This window comes from Heterocephalus glaber, unplaced genomic scaffold (assembly GCF_053883595.1).
Source record: "Heterocephalus glaber isolate CG9 unplaced genomic scaffold, H.glaber_assembly_v1.0 deba00001760, whole genome shotgun sequence".
Classification (NCBI taxonomy): Eukaryota; Metazoa; Chordata; class Mammalia; order Rodentia; family Bathyergidae; genus Heterocephalus; species Heterocephalus glaber.
In genome coordinates, this window is record NW_028258457.1 from 6,799,369 (window position 1) to 6,818,872 (window position 19,504).

At 52.3% G+C, this 19,504-nt stretch overlaps 1 protein-coding gene across 12 annotated transcripts in view; it reads right to left on the minus strand.

The window, feature by feature from the left end:
* Rfx2 (regulatory factor X2) overlaps positions 1–19,504 on the minus strand; it is a 121,046-nt gene that overhangs the window by 30,141 nt on the left and 71,401 nt on the right. For 8 of the 12 annotated variants that reach the window (XM_021245288.2, XM_021245284.2, XM_087201328.1 and 5 more), the window contains one exon: positions 414–513. In XM_021245288.2, coding sequence (XP_021100947.1) covers positions 414–506 — 93 coding nt within the window. In that variant the 5' untranslated portion in view covers positions 507–513. Of the gene's footprint in view, positions 1–413; positions 514–13,384; positions 13,409–14,140; positions 14,359–19,504 lie in introns of those variants that run through there. The other 4 variants (XM_087201329.1, XM_021245287.2, XM_021245286.2 and 1 more) reach the window with 3 other exon arrangements.

Here is a 19,504-nt window from a genome sequence, read left to right on the forward strand (position 1 = left end):
AAGGTAGAAGAAAAGTTGCACTGAAAGAAAAGAAGTGACAGTTGGACTTCAGAGTAGGGTTGTTTCTTACTGAATTTTTATCATGCTTTCTCTGGAGGGCCTTTTTTTTTTTATTTTTATTTTTTAAGTTTTTTGTGGTACTGGGGCTGGAACCCAGGGCCTTCACACTGAGCTCCAATCCCAGCCTTTTTTATTTCTCACTTTGAGACAGAGTCTGGCTAGGCTGTAAGTTGCCCAGGCTGGGCTTGAACGTATGATCCTCCTGCCATATCTTAGCAACAGTGCATAGACCACACAGCGTCCCGGGTTGCAGCTCCGCTAACCGCAGGCAGGGGCTGAGAAGTCCGCAGATCAGAGACGACCCCCCCCCCCCCCGCAGAGCCGGCGCGCACGCATGCGCACTGGGCGGTTACCTGCGGGGAGGGGGGCACAGGCTGGGCTGCAGCTGCCGGGGGTCGCAGAGTCACTGAAGTCGGCGAGTCCTCTCCTCCCTCGGAATTCTGCATGCTCCTTCTAGACAGAGGGAGAGACGGGCGTGGGCGAGGGCGGAAGAACCCAGGACCGCCTCAATCTCCAGAGGGCCAGTGCAGAGACGGAGACCCGGCAGGGCAGGGCGGAGGCGGGCGGAGGCGCGCACAGGCCTCGCCCTCTCGCACACGAGCAAAACCCAGCCCCGCGTGCCCTCCTCCAGCCGCGGCGCCTCCGCTTTCCACGTCGGACCAGGCTGGACTATCCCGAAGGGCCGAGACAACTCTATTCCTTTTGGCAGCAAGCTACCGGTTCCATCAGGGTGGTTGTCACTCGGGAAGCCTGACAAGGGCAGAAGCACAAGTTTCGCTGCACCAGTGGCGTTTGGGGCTTGAATTTTTGAGACAAGGTCTCACTGTTAGTTCAGGCTAGCCTTGAACTCTTTGTGTAGCCCAGGTTGGCCTCGAACTGGCGGCGATCCTCCTGCCTCAGCCTCCTGGGTGCTGGATCACAGGCAGGCACCATCACCCCCGGCTGCATGCTGCATGCTTTGTCATGGGGGACTATAGGGCGCTCAGCAACAGCCCTAGTCTCTGTCCACAAGATACCAGGAGCCCCCACATGACATCGGGAGGCAGAGTCGCCCGGGCTCTGGAACCCTTGCCTTGGTACTAGGCAGACTGACCTGCAGAGGGGCCAGAGAAACAGCATATTCTCTGTGGGGTTGGATGGGGATCCTCGGGGATTTCGGGAAAAACCCAAGGCTGCCTTCTGCTTCTGGAGATGTCCACAGGAAGCGCGGAACTCTACTGCGCTGCTGTCAGACCCATACAGCTTTCGAAAAGGGAGCTTGTACTTCTATTTTTTTGTTGCATTGCCGGGGATGGAACCCACGGCCTTCACACTGAGCTGCATCCCCTGCCTTTTTAAATTTTTTATTTTGAGACGGGGTCTCGCTAAATCACTAAGTTGTCCAGGCTGGGCTTTAACTTTCGATCCTCCTGCCTCAGCCTGCCAGAGCGCTGGGATCACAGGCGTGCGCCACTGCACCCAGCTGTGTTTGTGACGGGTAACAGATGAAATGGAGTTTCCTAAAGGCTGCGGAAAGGGGGGCGCGCGTGCGCTGGTCTAATCTCATGTTGAGGGCGGGGCGGGGCGGGACGGGGCGGGCCGGGGGGTTCAATTCTCGGACTTCCAGTCCGTCCCAGGCCCGGGTCTGCGCGTTTTTCCGGCCAGCGTGAGCCCGGCGGGTCGACCACTGGATGGCGCTGGAGCCACGCGCGCCGCCGGAGCCGGCAGTCTCTCCTGAACCCCGCGTCCTGACGCGCTTGCTCCAGGCCTAGGGTCTCACTCTTCTCTAAACGTTTACATCAGTTGTTTGCACGCGGTCACCACTTTGTCCCACCCGCTGCTAAGTGGGGCGATGTGAGCGGCGCTGCAGGAGAGCGCTGGGTTAGAGTCCCCAAGTGCCAAGGGAGGGGCAGACTCGGCTGGGCCAGGGCCTCGTCCACGGGCAGGAGTGACCATGCTCCGAGGTGCAGGTTACTTAAGTGTCACAGGTCCGTCCTTCTGCTTCCTCCCTTTCATTACAGTACTGGGGATAGAACCCAGGGTCTTCCCACGGAGCTCGACCCCCGGCCCTTTTTATTTTTTATTTTTAGACAGGGTCTCGCTAAAGTTGCCCAGGTTGGCTCGGACTTGAGATCTTCCTGCCTAAGCCTCCCATCACTCGCGTTCCCCCAGTCATCAGGCTATTGACTGTTTGCGGTCCTGAGGTCACACACGGCATGGGTGGCAGGAGGTAGCAGCCTGTGACCTGGAGGCCAGAGCGCTGGGGCCGGCTGGAGGGATTCCTGGAGTGGGGAGAAGCAGAGGGGAGCCCTCAGATCTGCCCACAAGATCCACTCAAATTTCATATCGATGGGCTGAACCTCACAGGTATGGGGGAGCCCCTGAGGCCTCAGGAAAAGCAGCTCCATGCCGGCAAACCTTAGAGATCAGCTGGGGATGTAACTCAGTGGCACCACGCCTGCCTTGCAAGTGCAAGGTCCTGAGTTCAATCCCAGGTACCAAAGAAAAGGAAGAGATTTCAGCAGCTGCCCATGCTGGCAACAGCGTTAGACTAGTGGTGCAGCTGCCTTAAGATGGCGCAGCACAGCCATCATAGGGCCCAGCAAAGCTTGGGCCATGGGCTCCGAGATGGAACAGGAAGGTGCAGCGTATGTTCAAGAGAAAAAACAGAGCTCATTCTCATCAAACTAAGGGTAAGCCGGATGATTTGGAAAGAGGACAAGAAGCAAGAGCAGCTAAGAGTAGGTTCCAGATGTGAAAGCTGAGTATATCCTTAATGAGTGAACATACAGAAACCTAAGAAACAGAAACTATTATAAAGGACCACATTGTGCTGCTGTCATGGTGAGCAGCTGTCATCCCAGTCATAGGGAGGCTGAGGCAGGAGGGTCCCCAGTTCAAGGCCAGCTTGGGCTACATAGCCAGTTTGAGGTTAGCCTGTTACATAGCAATTCTAAATAAAATAAAATGACCAAATAGAAATGTAGGAATTCTGGATAGTAGATCTCAACACATTTCCAAAGACTGATGCCACACAAAGGATGCACATACTTTGACCGTAAAGGAGTAAGAAGGCATTGATAGGATGGTCTGAAAAATCCCAAGTACTTGGAAAATTTTAAACATGCTATTAAAATTACCCATTGGTCAAGGACTAATATTAACTTTTTTTGTTCTATAATTGGGTTTTTTTGGGGGGGGGTTGGATTTTTTTTGGTACTGGGGAATCAAACCTGGGACCTTGCGCTTGTGAGGCAGGCAGTGGAACCACTGAGCTAAATCCCCGGGCCCTCTTTGACTTTTTTATAGGGTTTTTTTTTTATTAATAAAGTTAATTTTATTCTATCCCACCCCCCCTTCTCAACCCAAAGAATAAACTGCAAGGAAAATTTAAAGTTTTTTGAAGTGAATGATCATGAAAATACCACATATATTAAAACTGGTTAGGGCCGGGGATTTAGCTCAGTGGTTCCACCGCTTGCCTCGAAAGCACAAGGACCCGAGTTCGATTCCCAGTACCAATAACAAAACAAAAACAAAAAAAACCTGGTTATTACTTAACAAACAGATACTAAGTTTAAAAAAATTGTAAGATGCATTGAAAGCAGTGCTTAGGAGAAAATGGTTAGTTTTGTATTAGAAAAAATGCAAAAGAACCAATCATTTAAGTTTTTGACTTTAAAAAGCTATAAAAAAGGGCAGGTATGGTGGTGAAGGCCTGGAATCCCAGCACTCTGAGAGGCTGAGGCAGGAGGATCACAAATTGGAGCCCAACATAGGCAACACACCGAGTTAGCAAAACCCCTGTCTCAAAATAAAAGCTAAAAGATAGCCTGGGGATGGAGCTCAGTGTGAAGGTCCTGGGTTCAATTCTCAGTACTGGGGGTGAAAAGCTATTAAAGAATAAGGAAATGAAACTCAAATTATATTGAAAAAAAGAAAAACAATAAAGAATAAAATAAGATAAAAATTTCACTAACAACAGAAAATGAAAATTTTTTCTTCAAAATAGAAGTGAGCTATCAAGTCATGAAAAGCTCTGGAGGAAAATTAAGCACATACTATGCAGGGAATGAAGCCAGGGGCTGCATACTGTATGATTCCAGCTATCGGATTTCTGGAAAACGAAAAACTATGGAGAGAGTAGAAGACTGAAGTTGTCAAAGGTTGTGGGGAGGGCATGACTAGACAGAGCACAGAGGACTTTAAAGACAGTGAAACTACTCTTTATGACACTATAATGGTGGAGTCATGTCACTGAGCAACTGTCCAAACCTGCAGAATGTACACATGGTGGTGCACACCTGTAATCCTAGCATTCTGGGAGGCTGAGGCAGGAGCATCACAAGTTCAAGCCCAGCGTTGGCAACTTAGCAACTTAGTAAGACCCTGCCACAAAATAAGAAATAAAAATAAAAAGGGCTGTATATCCAGTTCAGTGTGAAGGCCTTGGGTTCAATCTCCAGTAACACAAGGAAGGAAGGAGGGAGGGAAAGAGAGAAAGAGAGATCGTGAAAAGATAAGCTACAATCTAGGAGAAAATATTTGCAAAGCACACATCTGAAAAAGTGCTCTTATTAACCACAATATATTAAAAGTATCCTACAATTAAAGAAGACACATAACCTAATAGTAAAAATGTGCAAAAGACCTGAACAAGCACTTAGCAAAGAAAGATACACAATTGCCCAAAAACCATACAAAATAGCATTGAGCCTTGCAGGTCATTAGGGAAATACTGATTCCAGCCAGGAAAACACCTAAGCATTTGCCTCATTGACTAAATAAACAAGTCTGACAATATCCTCGGGAACCTTGCACATTCCTCGTGGGGATGCAAAATCGATACAACTGTGCTGGAAAAGAGGTTGGCAGTTTTTTAAAAAGTTAAACATATCCTTTAATCCCCTTCTTCTCTAGGTATTTATCCAAGCAACAGGAAAACATCTGTCCATAAACAGAAAACAACAGTGTAGAAGCAACTCTGTAGCATGTTATTCACAAGGAAGTAGAACAAACCCAAAGGCTCAACAGCATAAATGAGAAACCTTAGATTGTGATGATTCAAAGATATCCACACTGTAATTCTAAAAAGGAAAGAAAAAAAGGTGTAGTTAAAAAGCAAATGGAGGATGGGGACTGGAACACTTCCTTTATAGAAAGGGATGAGCTGTCCATCTTCAGTGTGTGGATAAATCTCAAAACCATTACACGGAAAGCAGAGAGGCTATCCCGAGAAAGGGACAAAACTATTTTAAGGTGAAAAACAAAAAGCCACAGTGGGAGGGACTGAGTTTCCAGGGAGACGGGCACCTGCTCTGTGATCAGGGAGCATGGTAACGTAGAGGACCCATTTGTCAAAATCAGCCAGCCAAGATTTGCGTACTTATTGAATGTGCATTTTAACAATAAAAAATATAAAAATATCAGAGCGGAGGGTGGGGAGCAAGTGGGGATATATAGGTGGCATAAGAATACCAGAGTAGCCAGCAGTGGTGGTGTACGCCTGTCATGCCAGTACTCCAGAGGCTGAGGCGGGAGGATGGCAAGTTGCAGCCCAGCCTGAGCAGCATACCAATTTAGTGAGATCCTGTGTCAACATGGAAGATAAAAAAGGGCTGAGGAAATAGTGCTGTGGATTCAATCCTCAGTACTGCAAAAGAAAGAAGGAAGGAGGAAGGCAGAAAGAGAGGGAGAGAAAGAAGAAACAAGAAGGTATGAATAATGACAACCACGGTGGGTGATGGCCACACTGGACTCAATGCATTGCGTATACTTTGTAGATGTGTGAAATTTCCATGATCAAAAGTAAAACATGCACACATGCGTACACGAGCGCGCACGTGTGCATGCGCGCACACACGCAGAGCTGTCAGCTCAAGAGGATGCACAGACCACCAGCCGGGACCCCTCCATCTGTCTGAGGATGTGAATCACCTCTCTGCCCACCGTATCCACACTGCCTGTGCTATCCTCCCGTTAGTCATTGTACAGCTGGCCCAGTGACCAGATTGGTTGTCAAGTATCGCAGTGCCTATGTTCAAGGGATGCTTACTTCACATTCTTATTTTTATATTTAGGTGTTTTTGAGGGTTTCGCTATACAGTCCAGTCTGGCCTTGAACTCGCTATGTAGCCCAGGCTGGACTTAAATTCTCGGTGGTCCACCTGCCTCAGCCTCCTGAGTGCTGGGATCACAGGTGTGCCCTGTTTACTTAATAGTGACCCCAAAGCACAAAGGTTGGCAGTTCAGACAGGACAAAGAGAAGCTGGGAAGTGCCTCTTCTAAGTGAGAGGTGAAAGTTCTTGACTTAGTAAGAAAAAGATCGTATGCAGAGGTTGTGAAGCTCTACGGGAGTTACTGCTGTTAACTCTGCCTGGGCCTGGGTTACAAGTCTGGCTTTACTGCACGTGTGCAGGGATACACAGGAGCTGGCACTACCTGTGGTTTCAGGCACTAGTGGGGGCTGGGGTGTGGCTATAGTGGGTGAGTGCGGAGTGAGAGCTGCTTCTGTCGTGGACCTGAGCTCGCCCAGTGACTAGGTGGGCATCATTTGGTCAGGGCCTCCCATGCTTGTGCTGTCACATCCCTTAGTACTTCCTCCTGTCTCTCTTTTCTTTTTTCTGGTGGGGGTACTGGAGATTGAACTTAGAGCCTTTGCACTAAGTTACATCCCCAGCTCTTTTTAAAATTTTTAACTTTGAGACAGTGTCTTGCTAAGTTGCTCAGACTGGGCTTGAACTTGTGGTCCTCCTGCCTCAGCCTCCCAGAGTGCTGAGATGACAGGTGAACACCACCATACCCACCTCCGAGCAGCCACTCCAAAGGACAGGGGCTGCAGACACAACACACTGACATCGCTTTGTCACAGGGCCTGGCTCCAGGCCCATTGTGGCTCAGAAACACACGGAGGGTGTGGTCCAAGCTAAGGGCAGTGGGCAATAAAGCTAGAAAGGGCAGAAGCAAGGGTACCATGCCCCCTTCCAGCCAGGCACCAGCCTCTGGAATCACAGAATTGCGCATTTGACCTTGAAGGAATGTCAAGGTGACCAAATGTGTGTTCAACCTGTTGGAGACACTAGTGTGTGAAGGTCACTGGTGGGGACGGGGACGAGTGCCGTGCCGGGTCTCAGCCCGCAGCAGCAGCTGGCTTAGGGCCTGATGAAGGAATGTGCCTGGGCACAGAGGGAAGAGGCTTCTGTTTACAGGGAAATACTCCCGTTGCCTAGCAACTGGCAATGTCAGGAAACGGAACGCTGAATGCTGGGAGCAGTTTCTGGGCCCTGTCCCTGGCTTGCCGCTGACTCATGGCGACCTTAAGCAATCTCTTTTCTATTCCTGCTCCTCCATAAGCCAAATGGAGCTGTCACCTGCCGGCGCAGGCCAGATCAATATTTAGACATCTTGTCATCATCGTCGGGGTAATTAGGGAAGTGGAAGCAGAGCGGTTTCCTGGGCCTTTGCTGTGATCAGCCACTTCACTTCTGCTTACACCTGGGGCTCCTTGGTGGCACCAGCAGTCCTTGAGGTTGATTTTCTCCCCTGAACAAGAGGGACAGGCCTGGGATGCTCTCGGGGTGCCAGCTGCTTTGAGGCCAGAATCTGCCCCAGAGCTGCCTTCAGGAGCCCTGGGTGTGATGGTGACCAGTCATGTCTGGGTCCCCCTCTGGCCGCCCTTCCACCGGAGGTCAGGCCTCCAGAGCAAGGGACAGTGCTGAGACTCGATGTGAACGGCCCCTGCCTCTGTGTGGCCCTTGTCAGCCGCCAGGAAGAAGAGGCTGATGAGATGTCTGGGAGGTGATGCCCTTTCCCGCATGCTAAAAAGCGGGTCCCTTTGCCTTCCTGACAGCAGCCCGTGTGCTGCATCACACCTGGTCACTCCCGGTGCCCAGGAGGCGGGAATACAGGTGTCCCTGTCACAGCACCGAGGACACTGTGGCATCCCGAGCATCACATGGCCCTGAGGAGCAGCTCTGGCCCCCTCCCGGCCCCAGCTCCTCCAGTTGTCGCAAGCACAGATGTCCCCAGACAGGGCCTTGTGTCCCCTGGGGGGCAGGATGGCCCCATGTAGATCACTATTTTCAGTGGACACATGACACCCAAGAAAGAGTCTAGACAAATGGTCCCTGAGCAAAATAAAGTCGCAGGCAGGCTGAGGACAGGGAGAAGGACCGGCAGAGGGGAGGGGAGGGCACCCACCGGGTTTGGGGCTGCTGCTCCCCGACTCCCACCAGCAGACATCAGCCCCCAGGGTGCCCCGTCTGTGCCCCTGCGCACCCCAGCCCTTGTCACTTCCCCCTCGAGCATTGCACTTGCACGGGTCTGAGCGGGCTCTGAGCTCCTTGGAAATAAAGCATCTGTGGAATTCAAATTCCTTTTGCTTTCGGTAAGAACTGGGCCTGTGTTCCCGTCTCCTCTGCAGGAGCCAGTGTCCCAGAGCAGCAGCAGGAGCAGCCCTCAGTAACCAGCAGGACGAACCCGTGGGTGGCAGCCAGCACCCTGTCCCTTAGGTGACAGAGTCTCCCCTTCAGGGCTGGGATGGGCCACACTGACCCAGGCTGCTCCAACTCAGGGGACCACTGTTGTAACCAGCACCGGGAAACGCCCAAGGACGTCTCTCTTAAAGAGACAAGAGGCACAGCGTGGTGGTGCACGCCTGCTATCCCAGCACTCAGGGAGGCTGAGGCAGGAGGATCGCTGCAAGTTTGAGGCCAGCCTGGGCTACATATTGAGTTAAAAGCCAGACTGAACTGCACAATGAGATGGGGGGAGGGGCAGAATGAATGAATCTGACGTAGTCTGAGTCTTCATCAACATTTTCACCCTGCAGACATTCTTTCAGTGGGCAACTCGGGTCCACTGCTTATTACTAATAATTTGAACAGCAAAGAGCACCATTTCAAAAATTCGCCTTGGGTCAGGTGTGCCCCAAGTTCACCACCATTAGGAGAATGGAAAGAAGCCAAAGGCAGAGATGGAGGCTGCGCTTGGTGTATCTTTTTCCTCAGAAAGCAGGAGGGACAAGTGTCACAGAGACACGGATACACACACACACACACACACACAGCCTTACCTTCATATCACCTGATGCAAGTGAACAGGAGAAAACAGGCCAAAAGCACTCCTAAGACACTGGCATTTGTTTTTCTTTGTTGTTTTGGTTTTTTGAGACAGGGTCTCACTATGTAGCTCAGGCTGGCCTTGAAGTCGCCAGTGATCCTCCTACCTCAGCCTCCCAAGTGCTGGGATTCCAGGCATGAGCCACCATCCCTAGCTACGACATTTGTCATCTGTGGTCCCCCCAGACATTTTGCTGTTAAGCAGAGTGCTGATCCCTCCATGGCCCCTGAATCAATGATGGTCCCACTGGAGGGAGGGAGGGGCTCCAGTTACACAATCACACACTCACATTTGGGAGAAAATCTCAAAACACGCATTTCTCACTGTGGCTGACCCTCCTGAAGTAGTCACCCTGTCCTGCTTCCCAATGCCCCTCTTCCCCTCCCCACCAAGTCCCCATCCTCCATGGTGGCCTCCCCATCTCCCTTCTGTTTGTCCCCACGTCTACTCTTCCTAGCACCTACAAGTCCCTTTTGTGTCTCATCCACGGGTTAGCGTTAGGGTTAGGAATGGGGAGCTGAGGAGTGAGTGGCATCAGGGACCAGCAGAAACCTAAGCTTTACAGAGAAAGGCAGTCACCCTCCCTGCTTCTAGAAGGTTCTGGAGGCTTCCACCCCCTCGGAAGAACCATCAGCCAAGCCCACCACAGGCCCCAGCTCCTCCAGCTCATAAACAAGTTCATGCCACACTGGCTCAGGAGAGTGGCCACTGCCACCACGTTCACCGTGACCTGTCCTCTGTCCTGTATGTGGGCCAAGCTGCTGAGACTGCTTTCTTGAGCCCAGTCCTGGGAGCAGTGGCTGCCTGGCTTCCCACCACCCTGCGCATGTCACCCTGGCTCTGTGTTCGCCCAGGTCCCCTGGCCATTCCAGCTCTCGACTCTGACCTCAGGGAAGTGTCTGGAACTCATCAGCCACCGCTGCCTCCTGCCTCAGCCTTCCCTGATGGTCCCTTCTTGATCCCTACACTGGCCACTCTCTGGGGCCTTTCTCCCCTTTGGTGTGGGGACCTCATGGTACACAACTCCCAACACGACCCCAGGGCCCAGCCAGATGCTCACCAGCTGCCCCAGACCTTTGGCCTGGGCGCCCTCAGAAGCCCCCTCCTTGAAGCCTGCCACTACCCTGTGGGGGTCACTGGGCGCCTCCTAGCCCCAGCAGTGTATGGCTGGGGATTCAGCCCTGCTGTGTCCACTGACACCATGGCCATGTTCTCCTTGTATTTTGGGGGGTGGGGGAGGTGAGACAGGGTCTCGCTATGTAGCCCAGGCTGACCTCGAACTTGCCGAGACCCTCCTGACTCAGCCTCCCGGGTGCTAGTGCTGGGATTGCAGGTGTGTGTGCCACCGCACCCCACTGCCATGCCACCTCTGCTTTCAGAGGTCCCCACCTTGTCTCCCACCTGGGTGCGTTGAAGCTGTCTCCTGACTGGCCCCAGCTTCCAGCCTCAGCTTCTGCCCGCCAACTTCCATTCTCTTTGGGAGGATTTAAAAGACCCCAATGTCTCAGCACTCCCCACGGCCCCAACACATCCGCAGCCAGCCGAGCACGGACCCTGGCTGCTCACAGAGCATGTGTGCACTGAATCCAAGAACATTGAGAGCCTGGTGACCCAGGCAGCTGGGGTCTAGCACCCTGGATGTCATCACAAGGGTCCCTTTTCCCTGCATTGCATGGCACCCGCCATGGAAACAACACCATAAATCTGAACTCAGCAAGGCAGGAAGTAGCCGGGTCTACACCAGGGCTCTGGCTCCTGGCCTGGTTCGGTGCCACCGGGAACAGAAGGAGGCACAAGGCCTTCAAGACCCTGGTCCTCCATCCCATGCCAAAGAGAACTCCCAATAACAGGGCCAGTGTAGGATTCTGCTTTAGAAGTTTCTATAGTTGAAGCTGAGCGTGGTGGCTCCCAAAGGCTGAAGCAGGAGGATCACAAGTTTGAGCTCAGCCTAGATGACTTAGCAAGATCTTGTCTCAAAAATAAAAAGGACTGGAGATATAGCTCAGTGTGAAGCTCTTGGGTTCAATCCCCTGTACTGGGGGAAAAAAGAAGTTTCCAGGACTTGGCTTATGTTACAAAAAGTGAATTAATCGACCTCACTGCTGCTGGCTTTGGGGCCTGGGTCATTCTGGTTATGGGGGTTGGTCCGGGGCACTATAGGGTGCTGAGTACCTCAAGTCATGACAGCCACATACGTCCCCATATGCAGCCCAGGGTCCCCACTGAGAACCCGTGTAGGGCCACATCAGTGCTGAACCTGTTGCTTTCTGGCCCCCAGTCTGTCTCAGAGAGCAAAGCCTGGGTCTCAGGGTCTCCCTAGCATGCGCCCGTAGTTCTCCAGATGCACTTGGCAGACACTAGCAAGCGAGGGCCACCTGCCCACTGTGCCTGCCCCCAGGTGGCCACCGGACCCTGGCCACAGGGACCTGGGGAGTGACCACTTGGAGTCACTCTTGTGATTATGTCTTCCACTCTCCCTGCTTTCCTTCCCTCTCACTTGCATCTGCTCTTCCTCTTCTGGGAGAGGGGATGAAGTGGAGAAGGGTGTGGACTTCCCTTGTCCCTTCTTGTCTTCCCTTCAAAGTGACAAGTGTCCACCACAGGAGGCTTGGTCCTCCACAGCATCTTCTGGGTTCTGGTTGAGCCTGGTGACTGGTCTTGGCCATGCCTACCTGCTGATAGTGGTCTCGTCAGGCCTGAGTGTGGCACTTCCTGTCCCTCATGGCCATCTCATGAGACAGCCAATGACCCCAGGGTGACGAGTGGGCCATCTCTCTATGTCCCCAGGACCCACTCAGGAGATGGGGAGGATGCCTTTCGGGTCCTCCAACTATGTCCCACAGCCTCTCCAGGCTGGCACTACCTCCCTGACAGCTGTCAACTCTACTCTGGAATTCTTTTTCTTAGTACTGGGAGTTAAACCAGGGCCTTTGCACTGAGCTCCATCCCCAGCCCTTTTTATTCTTTATTTTGAGACAGGGTCTCGCTGAGTTGCTCAGTTGCCCAGGCTGGGCTCCAGCTTGGTATCTTGCTGCCTCAGCCTCCCAGAGTGCTGGGATGACCAGTATGCGCCACCGCACCTGGCTATTCAGGAATGTTCAAATGGAAGAAGTGGCCTAGCTCCACTGTAGGATTTCCACTTAAAGCCACAGCACGGGAGGGGCCTGATGATCACCCAAGCCCACTGTCAGCTGATTTGGGAGGAAACTGAGAAGTCTTTGCCCAAGCTGGGCAGCCTGATGCAGGAACATGGAAAGGTTTTTTTGTTTTTTAAGTGATAAATTTAAAAAAAAAAATTTTAAATGAGGCTCTCTTTCCTGAAAACTGACTTGCTGACTGGCATACTATATGAAATAATATGCGGAATGAAAGCACACTTTTTCGGAAAGGATTTATCTTTAAGTAATGATTTTCTTTGTCGATCCTACTGCAAGAAGTGGCAGAGGGCGTGTGAATTTCAATTAAACTTTTTAAACGTTTTTTTTGGTACCGGGGATCAAATTCAGGTCCTTGCACTTTCGAGGCAGGCGGTGGAACCACTGACCTAAATCCCAGGCCTCAATTAAACTTTTGAGGAATTTTCATGTAAGACAGAACTTACTTATTTTGATTCCAGCAAAATTTGCCATCGTTGGATCTTTTTTTTTTTGGTACCAGGGATCAAACTCGGGACCTTGCACTTGAGAGGCAGGCGCCGGAACCACTGAGCTACATACATCCCCGGCCCTGTTGTTGGATCTTAATTGCATCTAATAGGGTGACAGCTAACAAGCTTGCCTTAAAAATAAAAACAGCCGGTTTTCGTTTGTTACATAACACAGTGACATTCCATTGTAAGACCCGCTGCAAAAGGAAGTTGGGGAACTCATTCAGATGCTTTATTCTTGAGACACTAGCTGAATCGCTGATATACAAGGACAGTGAATGGTTTCTTCTTTCTTTGGACTAAATTGAGGGCCTTTGCACTGAGTTAAAGACCTAGCCCTTTTTAATTTTTATATTTAGAAACAGAGTCTCCCTCAGTCACTAAGTTGCTCCAGCTGGGCTCAAACTTGGGATCCTCCTGCCTCAGCCTTCTAGAGTGCTGGGATGATAGGCGTGCACCACCATGCCTGGCCAGTGCACGTTTCTTGGGGCATTCAGCTACAGAATGAATTGCCCATAAGAGAGAAAGAGAGAGAGAGAGAGAGAGAGAGAAAATCCACACCAGTAAAGTGGTTCTCACCAGAGCTGTTACTGCGGGGCTGGCATGTCTGATACGGGCTGCACATTTGCAGTTGGTCCGCACTAGTCAGACTGCACTTGAGCAGAATACAGGAGGAGAAAGCCCCCAACAGAAACCTACCCTGGCTACCAGGTCTCAATTTATAACTCTGGCTGTGGGGGCGGGGGCAGAGCTGGGCAGAGGGAAAGACATGTGTGCCCAGCTCTGAATGAGCTCAGGGGTGTGTTTACCTAAGCAACAAGTCCTTGTAAACAGTTGCTATCTCTGGCTGCCACTGTGTGGGGGGGGGGCTGTTCTGATCAAAATCTAACCTGTAGGTAGCTGCAGCATGCTGATGACGGGTCAGACTCCCTGTGAGCAGGAACGCACGCAACCCTCCCTCATAAACACAGTGCACTCAGGTTCCAGGTTCAGTTCCGTCTCCCCCCAACCCTATACGTGATCGTCCCTCCTGCATGCATGTGACCTGGGGTTTGGCTCTGCTCTCTTGACATTGTTGAGCAGAAAGAATGAAAACATGGTGCTCAGAAGTGCTCAGAAATTGCAGATTCATCAGTGACGTGGGGTAGTAGGTTGGCCAAGTCATAATTTTATAAACACAAGGAATTAGATCAAAGAAGAAATTCCACTTAAGGCTAAAATAAGTCTCTAGTTGGGCACAGTCGAGGGCAGAGTCAAATGGCCAGAAACCTCCTCTTTCATCTACAGACAGTCAGCAACCCCCGGTTTAAGCAGACCCCCGGTGGACGCCTGTACCTGTTGAGGCTCCACAAACTCCAACATCATTCAGGCAGAGAAAAATATATGCAGATGTTCAATTAAAACCTGGAGTCCCCAGCTCTGGCGCTGTTTGCCCAGCCCTCATTGTTTGCTAAGTAACAACGGTTGCCAGGGACAACGCAGTCCACTCCTGTTTCCAAGCGCCCGTTGCTGGGCAACCGGGAGAATACTTCCCAAACCAAACAATGTCATCCCCAGAGCAACCCCCTCTATCTCACATTAACCAGATCTAAAAAAAAACCCTCCCAAATATGTAATCTATTATTTTCAGAAGACCGAAGAGAAAGGCAAATAATCTTTTCTCTATAGTAACCGAAGGGAAAACAGTTTACCATATTTGTTCTGAAATAACAAAACCTAAGAAGGACCAACTTTCCCCTTGGTATGAGGGCATCCGAGGAGGGATTTTGATCCTTCCTCGGTCTGGGAGAAGTGCGTTTTTCTCCAAGAGGAAAGAATGTATTTATCATCAAACAAACAATGCCGAGAGTTCATAGAGGCACAAGTGTTTCCTGGGCAAACTAAAGGGACTCGGGGATTGGGACCTTTGAAAAAAATGTAAAAGCAGAGTGGCAGATGCCTAATCTAACAGCCTTCTTCCACTGCAGCCGCTGACTCAGCTCCAGCCCTGTCCTGGTGGACTTCACCCGATGTCACTGTGTCTCCCCTCCTCGGGGACCAGAAACTGCTAAGAGGAGGCCACACCAGATGCCCTCCGATGGCAGGACGCACAGGGCACCGCTCTGGCCAGAGGCACCAGGGATGTCCCTAGCAGGAAGCAGTCTTGACCCTGGAGAAAAAAACTGTAGGCTTCATGTCCAAGCTAAGTGGTGGTAGCTTTGCCCTGAGCAGCCAGTGGCACATGGGTGCCCCAGCTCTGGCCCCAGAAGAGGACGGGGTGCCACTGTCTTACCAGGGGATCAGGGAGCACGAGGCCGTGGGAGGGGTGGCTCTGGCCGCCACGGGTCAACAGTGGACAATACGAAAGCACACACTGAGGATGTAGTAGGGGTTTGTGTGGGATCAAACGACCCTTTAGCCCTCCACTTGGGTTTGGCTTTCGAGACAGATAAGGCTGCTGCGTAGATAAGGCTGTTTCCTTAAGATACCACCCTGGAGTTGTTTCTAGAACAAACAGAAGGGGCCCACACAGCTCCCTGAGAAGGGAAGGTAGATTCCACGCTGCTGGAATGGAAACTTGCACTCCAGAAAGACGAGGAGCGTGCAGCCCAGACTCTTGCGCCATCACCTACAATGGAGGCGTCATGTGTCCTGTGGCGGGTGACAGTGTCGCTGTCTAGGCCTGGGGGTGGCACTGCCAGCAGCCAAAGCCTCAGGACTCTGGGGTTAGGGGACGTGGCTAGACTCTGCCTGAGCTCTCCATCCACAGGGAAGATTTGGTGCACAGCTGTGAGGACCCCAAATCTCGTATCCTAAAGGGGTTAATGCAGGGATCCTGGATGTATCATGCATTGATTTCCATTCAATAATACTTGCCTAGTGCTTAGTGTGGGCCAGGACAGGCACTGACCAGTAACCCGGGCAGATGAAGCCCCCTCCCCTTCCTTCAGGGAGCTTATGCGCCAGTACGCATGTGTTGGGGGACACAGACACACACAGAACAAGTGGGAAAATACACGACATGTCTATCAGATAGTGTCAGATGCCACAGGGTGGAGGGATGAGACAGCGACAAGGAGCCCAGTTGGGATGGGGTGTAACTTTCAAAGGGTTTTCCAGTGCCCCCAGAGCAGTTCACTAGAGGAAAGTGAGAGATAGCACCAGATATCAAGGGAGGAACATTCTTGCTGTTGGGAACAGGCAGTGCAAAGGCCCTGGGGCGGGACCTGTAGGCCTTGGGATGGAGCCCAGTGAACCAGAAGGTGAGGAGTTGGAGAAAAGGCTGTGGCCCAGACCTGGTTTGACTTGCTCTCTGACCAAGTCCCTCTAGCTGCTGAGATGAAAAGAGCAGAGAAGGAATTGTCTGAAGCAGGGAGGGCAGTTAAGAGGCTAATACAATACTCCAGGCAAAGGAAAGTGGCCTGGCCTAGGAGGCGGCAATAGAGAGGCACAAAGCGGTCAGACGCTGGATAAAATCCGAGGCGGAGTTTGCTGATGGTTTAGATGTGGGATCAGAGAGAAAGGAGGAGTCCAGGTGCCTCCAGGGTTTCTGGCAACTAAAAGGATGGCCAGGAAAACCACAGGAGAAGCAGCCTGGGAGCTCAGTTCTAAAGGTATGAACTCAACACGCCTGCGAGAGGCTCTTAGACACCCTGGCTGGGAGGCTGAAAAAGCAGGCAGAGAGGAAGTCTGGGGCCCAGGGGCAGCGTTGGAGCCATCAGTGTACGGAGGATGCAGGCTGGAGCCATCAGTGTACAGAGGATGCAGGCTGGAGCCATCAGCGTATAAATGACCTATTAAAAGCCACAAGACTATTGGGGCTCACTGAGGAATAGCAAGGAGAAGGGGCCCAGGACTGAGTTCCAAGGCTCTTGCTCATTTAGAGATCTTAAAGAGGAGGGAACCCAGCAAAGACACCTAACAAGTATAAGCAAGTGGAAGCACCATGCGAATTTGCAGCTGAGAAGGGATGACTGGACTCAATGAAGTGGCAGTCACCAAGGACCAGGACAGAGCAGTTCTGGGGGAAGAGTGCGGGAACCAGCCACAGAGATCAGCGAGGACATGAGACCCAGGTAGAGCATCGGGAGCATCCGGAAGAGCCCTTGGGGGCACTTTGGTGGCATGGGAAGGAGAGGAGGGGCTGGAGCTAGAAGGAGAAGGTGGAGAAAGGGCTGAACATGGTAGAGCAAGCGTGGATTTTGGTGGGAAAGACGTATCATGAGGAGGAGCAGGAGGGCAAAGGAGGGTTGCCAGGGGGACATTCTTACATGGATGGGACATGATGTGACTCATTATTATTACTATTATTGTTACTATTTTGGTTTTTGAGACAGGATCTCGCTATGTAGCCCAGGCTGGCCTCAAACTTGCTGTGATCCTCCTGCCTCAGCCTCCCAAGTGCTGGGAGAACAGGCATGTGCCACCACAAAGGCTCACAGTGCGATTTTCTGTGGAAGACAAGAGGGGCTGCCAGAGCTGGGTCTGTGGCAGTGTCCGCCTGGGTGCAAGGTGTGGGGCGTCACGAAGCCCGGTCCCTTTGGGGAGCTCCTGCCCCACTTCCATCCCTTGGCCATGGAAGACCCGCATGTCCTGGCAGCCCTGGCAGCCAGAGCAGCGTCCCCTGTAGCCGCCAGGACAGCCAGGAGACCTTGGAGCCAGCCACAGGCGGGGCTGGGCATCAGGTGTTGTGGCCTGGGTCTGTGGACCTCACCTCAAAGTCACTGGCCCCAGGCTTTGGGGCTCCGCAGGAGCAGAGCCTGCCCCCAGCCCAGGGCCTCATCCTTCGCGTTCACACCCACACACTTTGCTCCAGCTCTGCCAAAGTGGCCGATCCATCCACACTCAAGTCTTCCTCAGTCTGAGGTCTAATAACCCTAACTAGTTTTCCTGCCTGCTCAGTGTACAGAGAGACACACAACTTGCAGTAAGAAGAGGTTCCAGATCACATCAAACACAAATGTCTGTTTCTCACGAAGTCATGCTTGAACTATGCAAGATGAGCAAGAAATGTAACACGAGACTAAGGAGTGAGGCCAGGAACCTTGCTGAACAGTGAGTGTTTCAAAGGCTGAGTTCTAGCCGGGGCTGATGGCACAAGGCTGACATCCCAGTACTTCCCTGTCACTTGCATCTGCTCTTCCTCTTCTGGAAGTGGAGAAGGGTGTGGACTTCCCTTGTCCCTTCTTGTCCTCCCTTCAAAGTGACAAGTGTCCACCACAGGAGGCTTGGTCCTCCACAGCATCTTCTGGGTTCTGGTTGAGCCTGGTGACTGGTCTTGGCCATGCCTACCTGCTGACAGTTGTCTCATCAGGCACTCGAGGTCACAAGGTCACTTGAGGAGCCAACCGTGGGGGGCAGAGAGCTGTGGGAGGCTGAGACCGGATGTGTCTCCCAACCAGGGGATTGGGTCACAGGGCTCAGTGTCCTTGCAAAGGGGACCCCAGAGAGCTCTCTGGTGTGCTTCCACCCGATGAAGGCACAGCAAGAAGCAGCCATCTGCAGCCCAGGAGAGGGTCCCCCAAAGCCCAACCCCGCAGGCACCCCGATCTCAGATGTCCAGAGCTACAGCTGTGAGAGGTGTCTGCCATATGAGCCACCCAGCCTGGGGCACTTTCTTATGGCAGATGGAAGGAGGGAGGGGAGGAAGAAGAGGAAGGTGAGGGAGGTGGTCTTACAGAGGGAAGGGCCACAGCGGGTCTGGGAGTGTGGTGGGCAGGCCCTGGAAGGTGGGGCTCAGGGACACCGAGTAACACATCTGGAAGCATCAGGACCACTTAGTGGGGAGCATTCAGTGGAGGCAGAAGCCCAGGCTGGACACCAGTCAGAGGTGGCAGGGACCCAGGTGACAAAAGCACTCTGAGGTGGAGACACTGAAGAGGCCCGAGGGACAGGAGGAGTCAATGCCAGAGGCTGGGGGTGGGGAGCCCAATGGCGGGGGACGAGGCAGCAGCTCTGCACCTGCGGGGCAGACAGAGCCACAAGACACAGCCAGGCTGGGACACAGAGCGCTGTCCTGAGATGCACTTCAACTCTTGTGACTTGATGCAGTCGCCAGGAAAGTGGGCATAGAGAGGCCCTCCTCAAGTTCAAGGTCACACGCAGGTGGAGGATGCGGTGGAGGAGACTGAGAGGGGCAGCCAGGGAGAAAGGAGGAGAACTGAGGGGACACAGAGCTCCGGAAGCCAAGCGGAGGGCAGGCGCCCCTGTGTCCACACAACGCAGTTGCTGAGAGGAGGGTTTGTGTCCAAAGCCTGCATCCTCTGGGCTTTAGCTGGGTGACATTTAGCCAGTGAGTTAAACCCTTCTGCGCTTCCATTTCTTTGCCCATCCATGGAGCAAATAATTCTAAACCACCTCAGCTGGTTGTATGACATAACTCTGGAGCATGACGCAACCCGCTGGGGCCCAGCACATAGTCAATGCTCAATAAATACCCATCAGCCTCATCGCGGGAATTCACTCCATTATAACATAACCAGGGTTGCCTGCTGATGTTCGCCAATTTAAACCTCTGAAACCCTAAAAGCAGTTGTGCTCTTTGCCATTTGTGACTGGAAAAACAAATCATCTTGATAAAGTCTTTAGGGAGTGCCTCCTGCTATGGTACAACCATTCCAGGGCATATTTGTGCACTTGGTCATTTTAACCAAACACTTAGTGCTCATTTCTCGCCCGGTACTTCGCGCCAAAGGTAGCAGCCCTCCTTTCCGAGGGTAG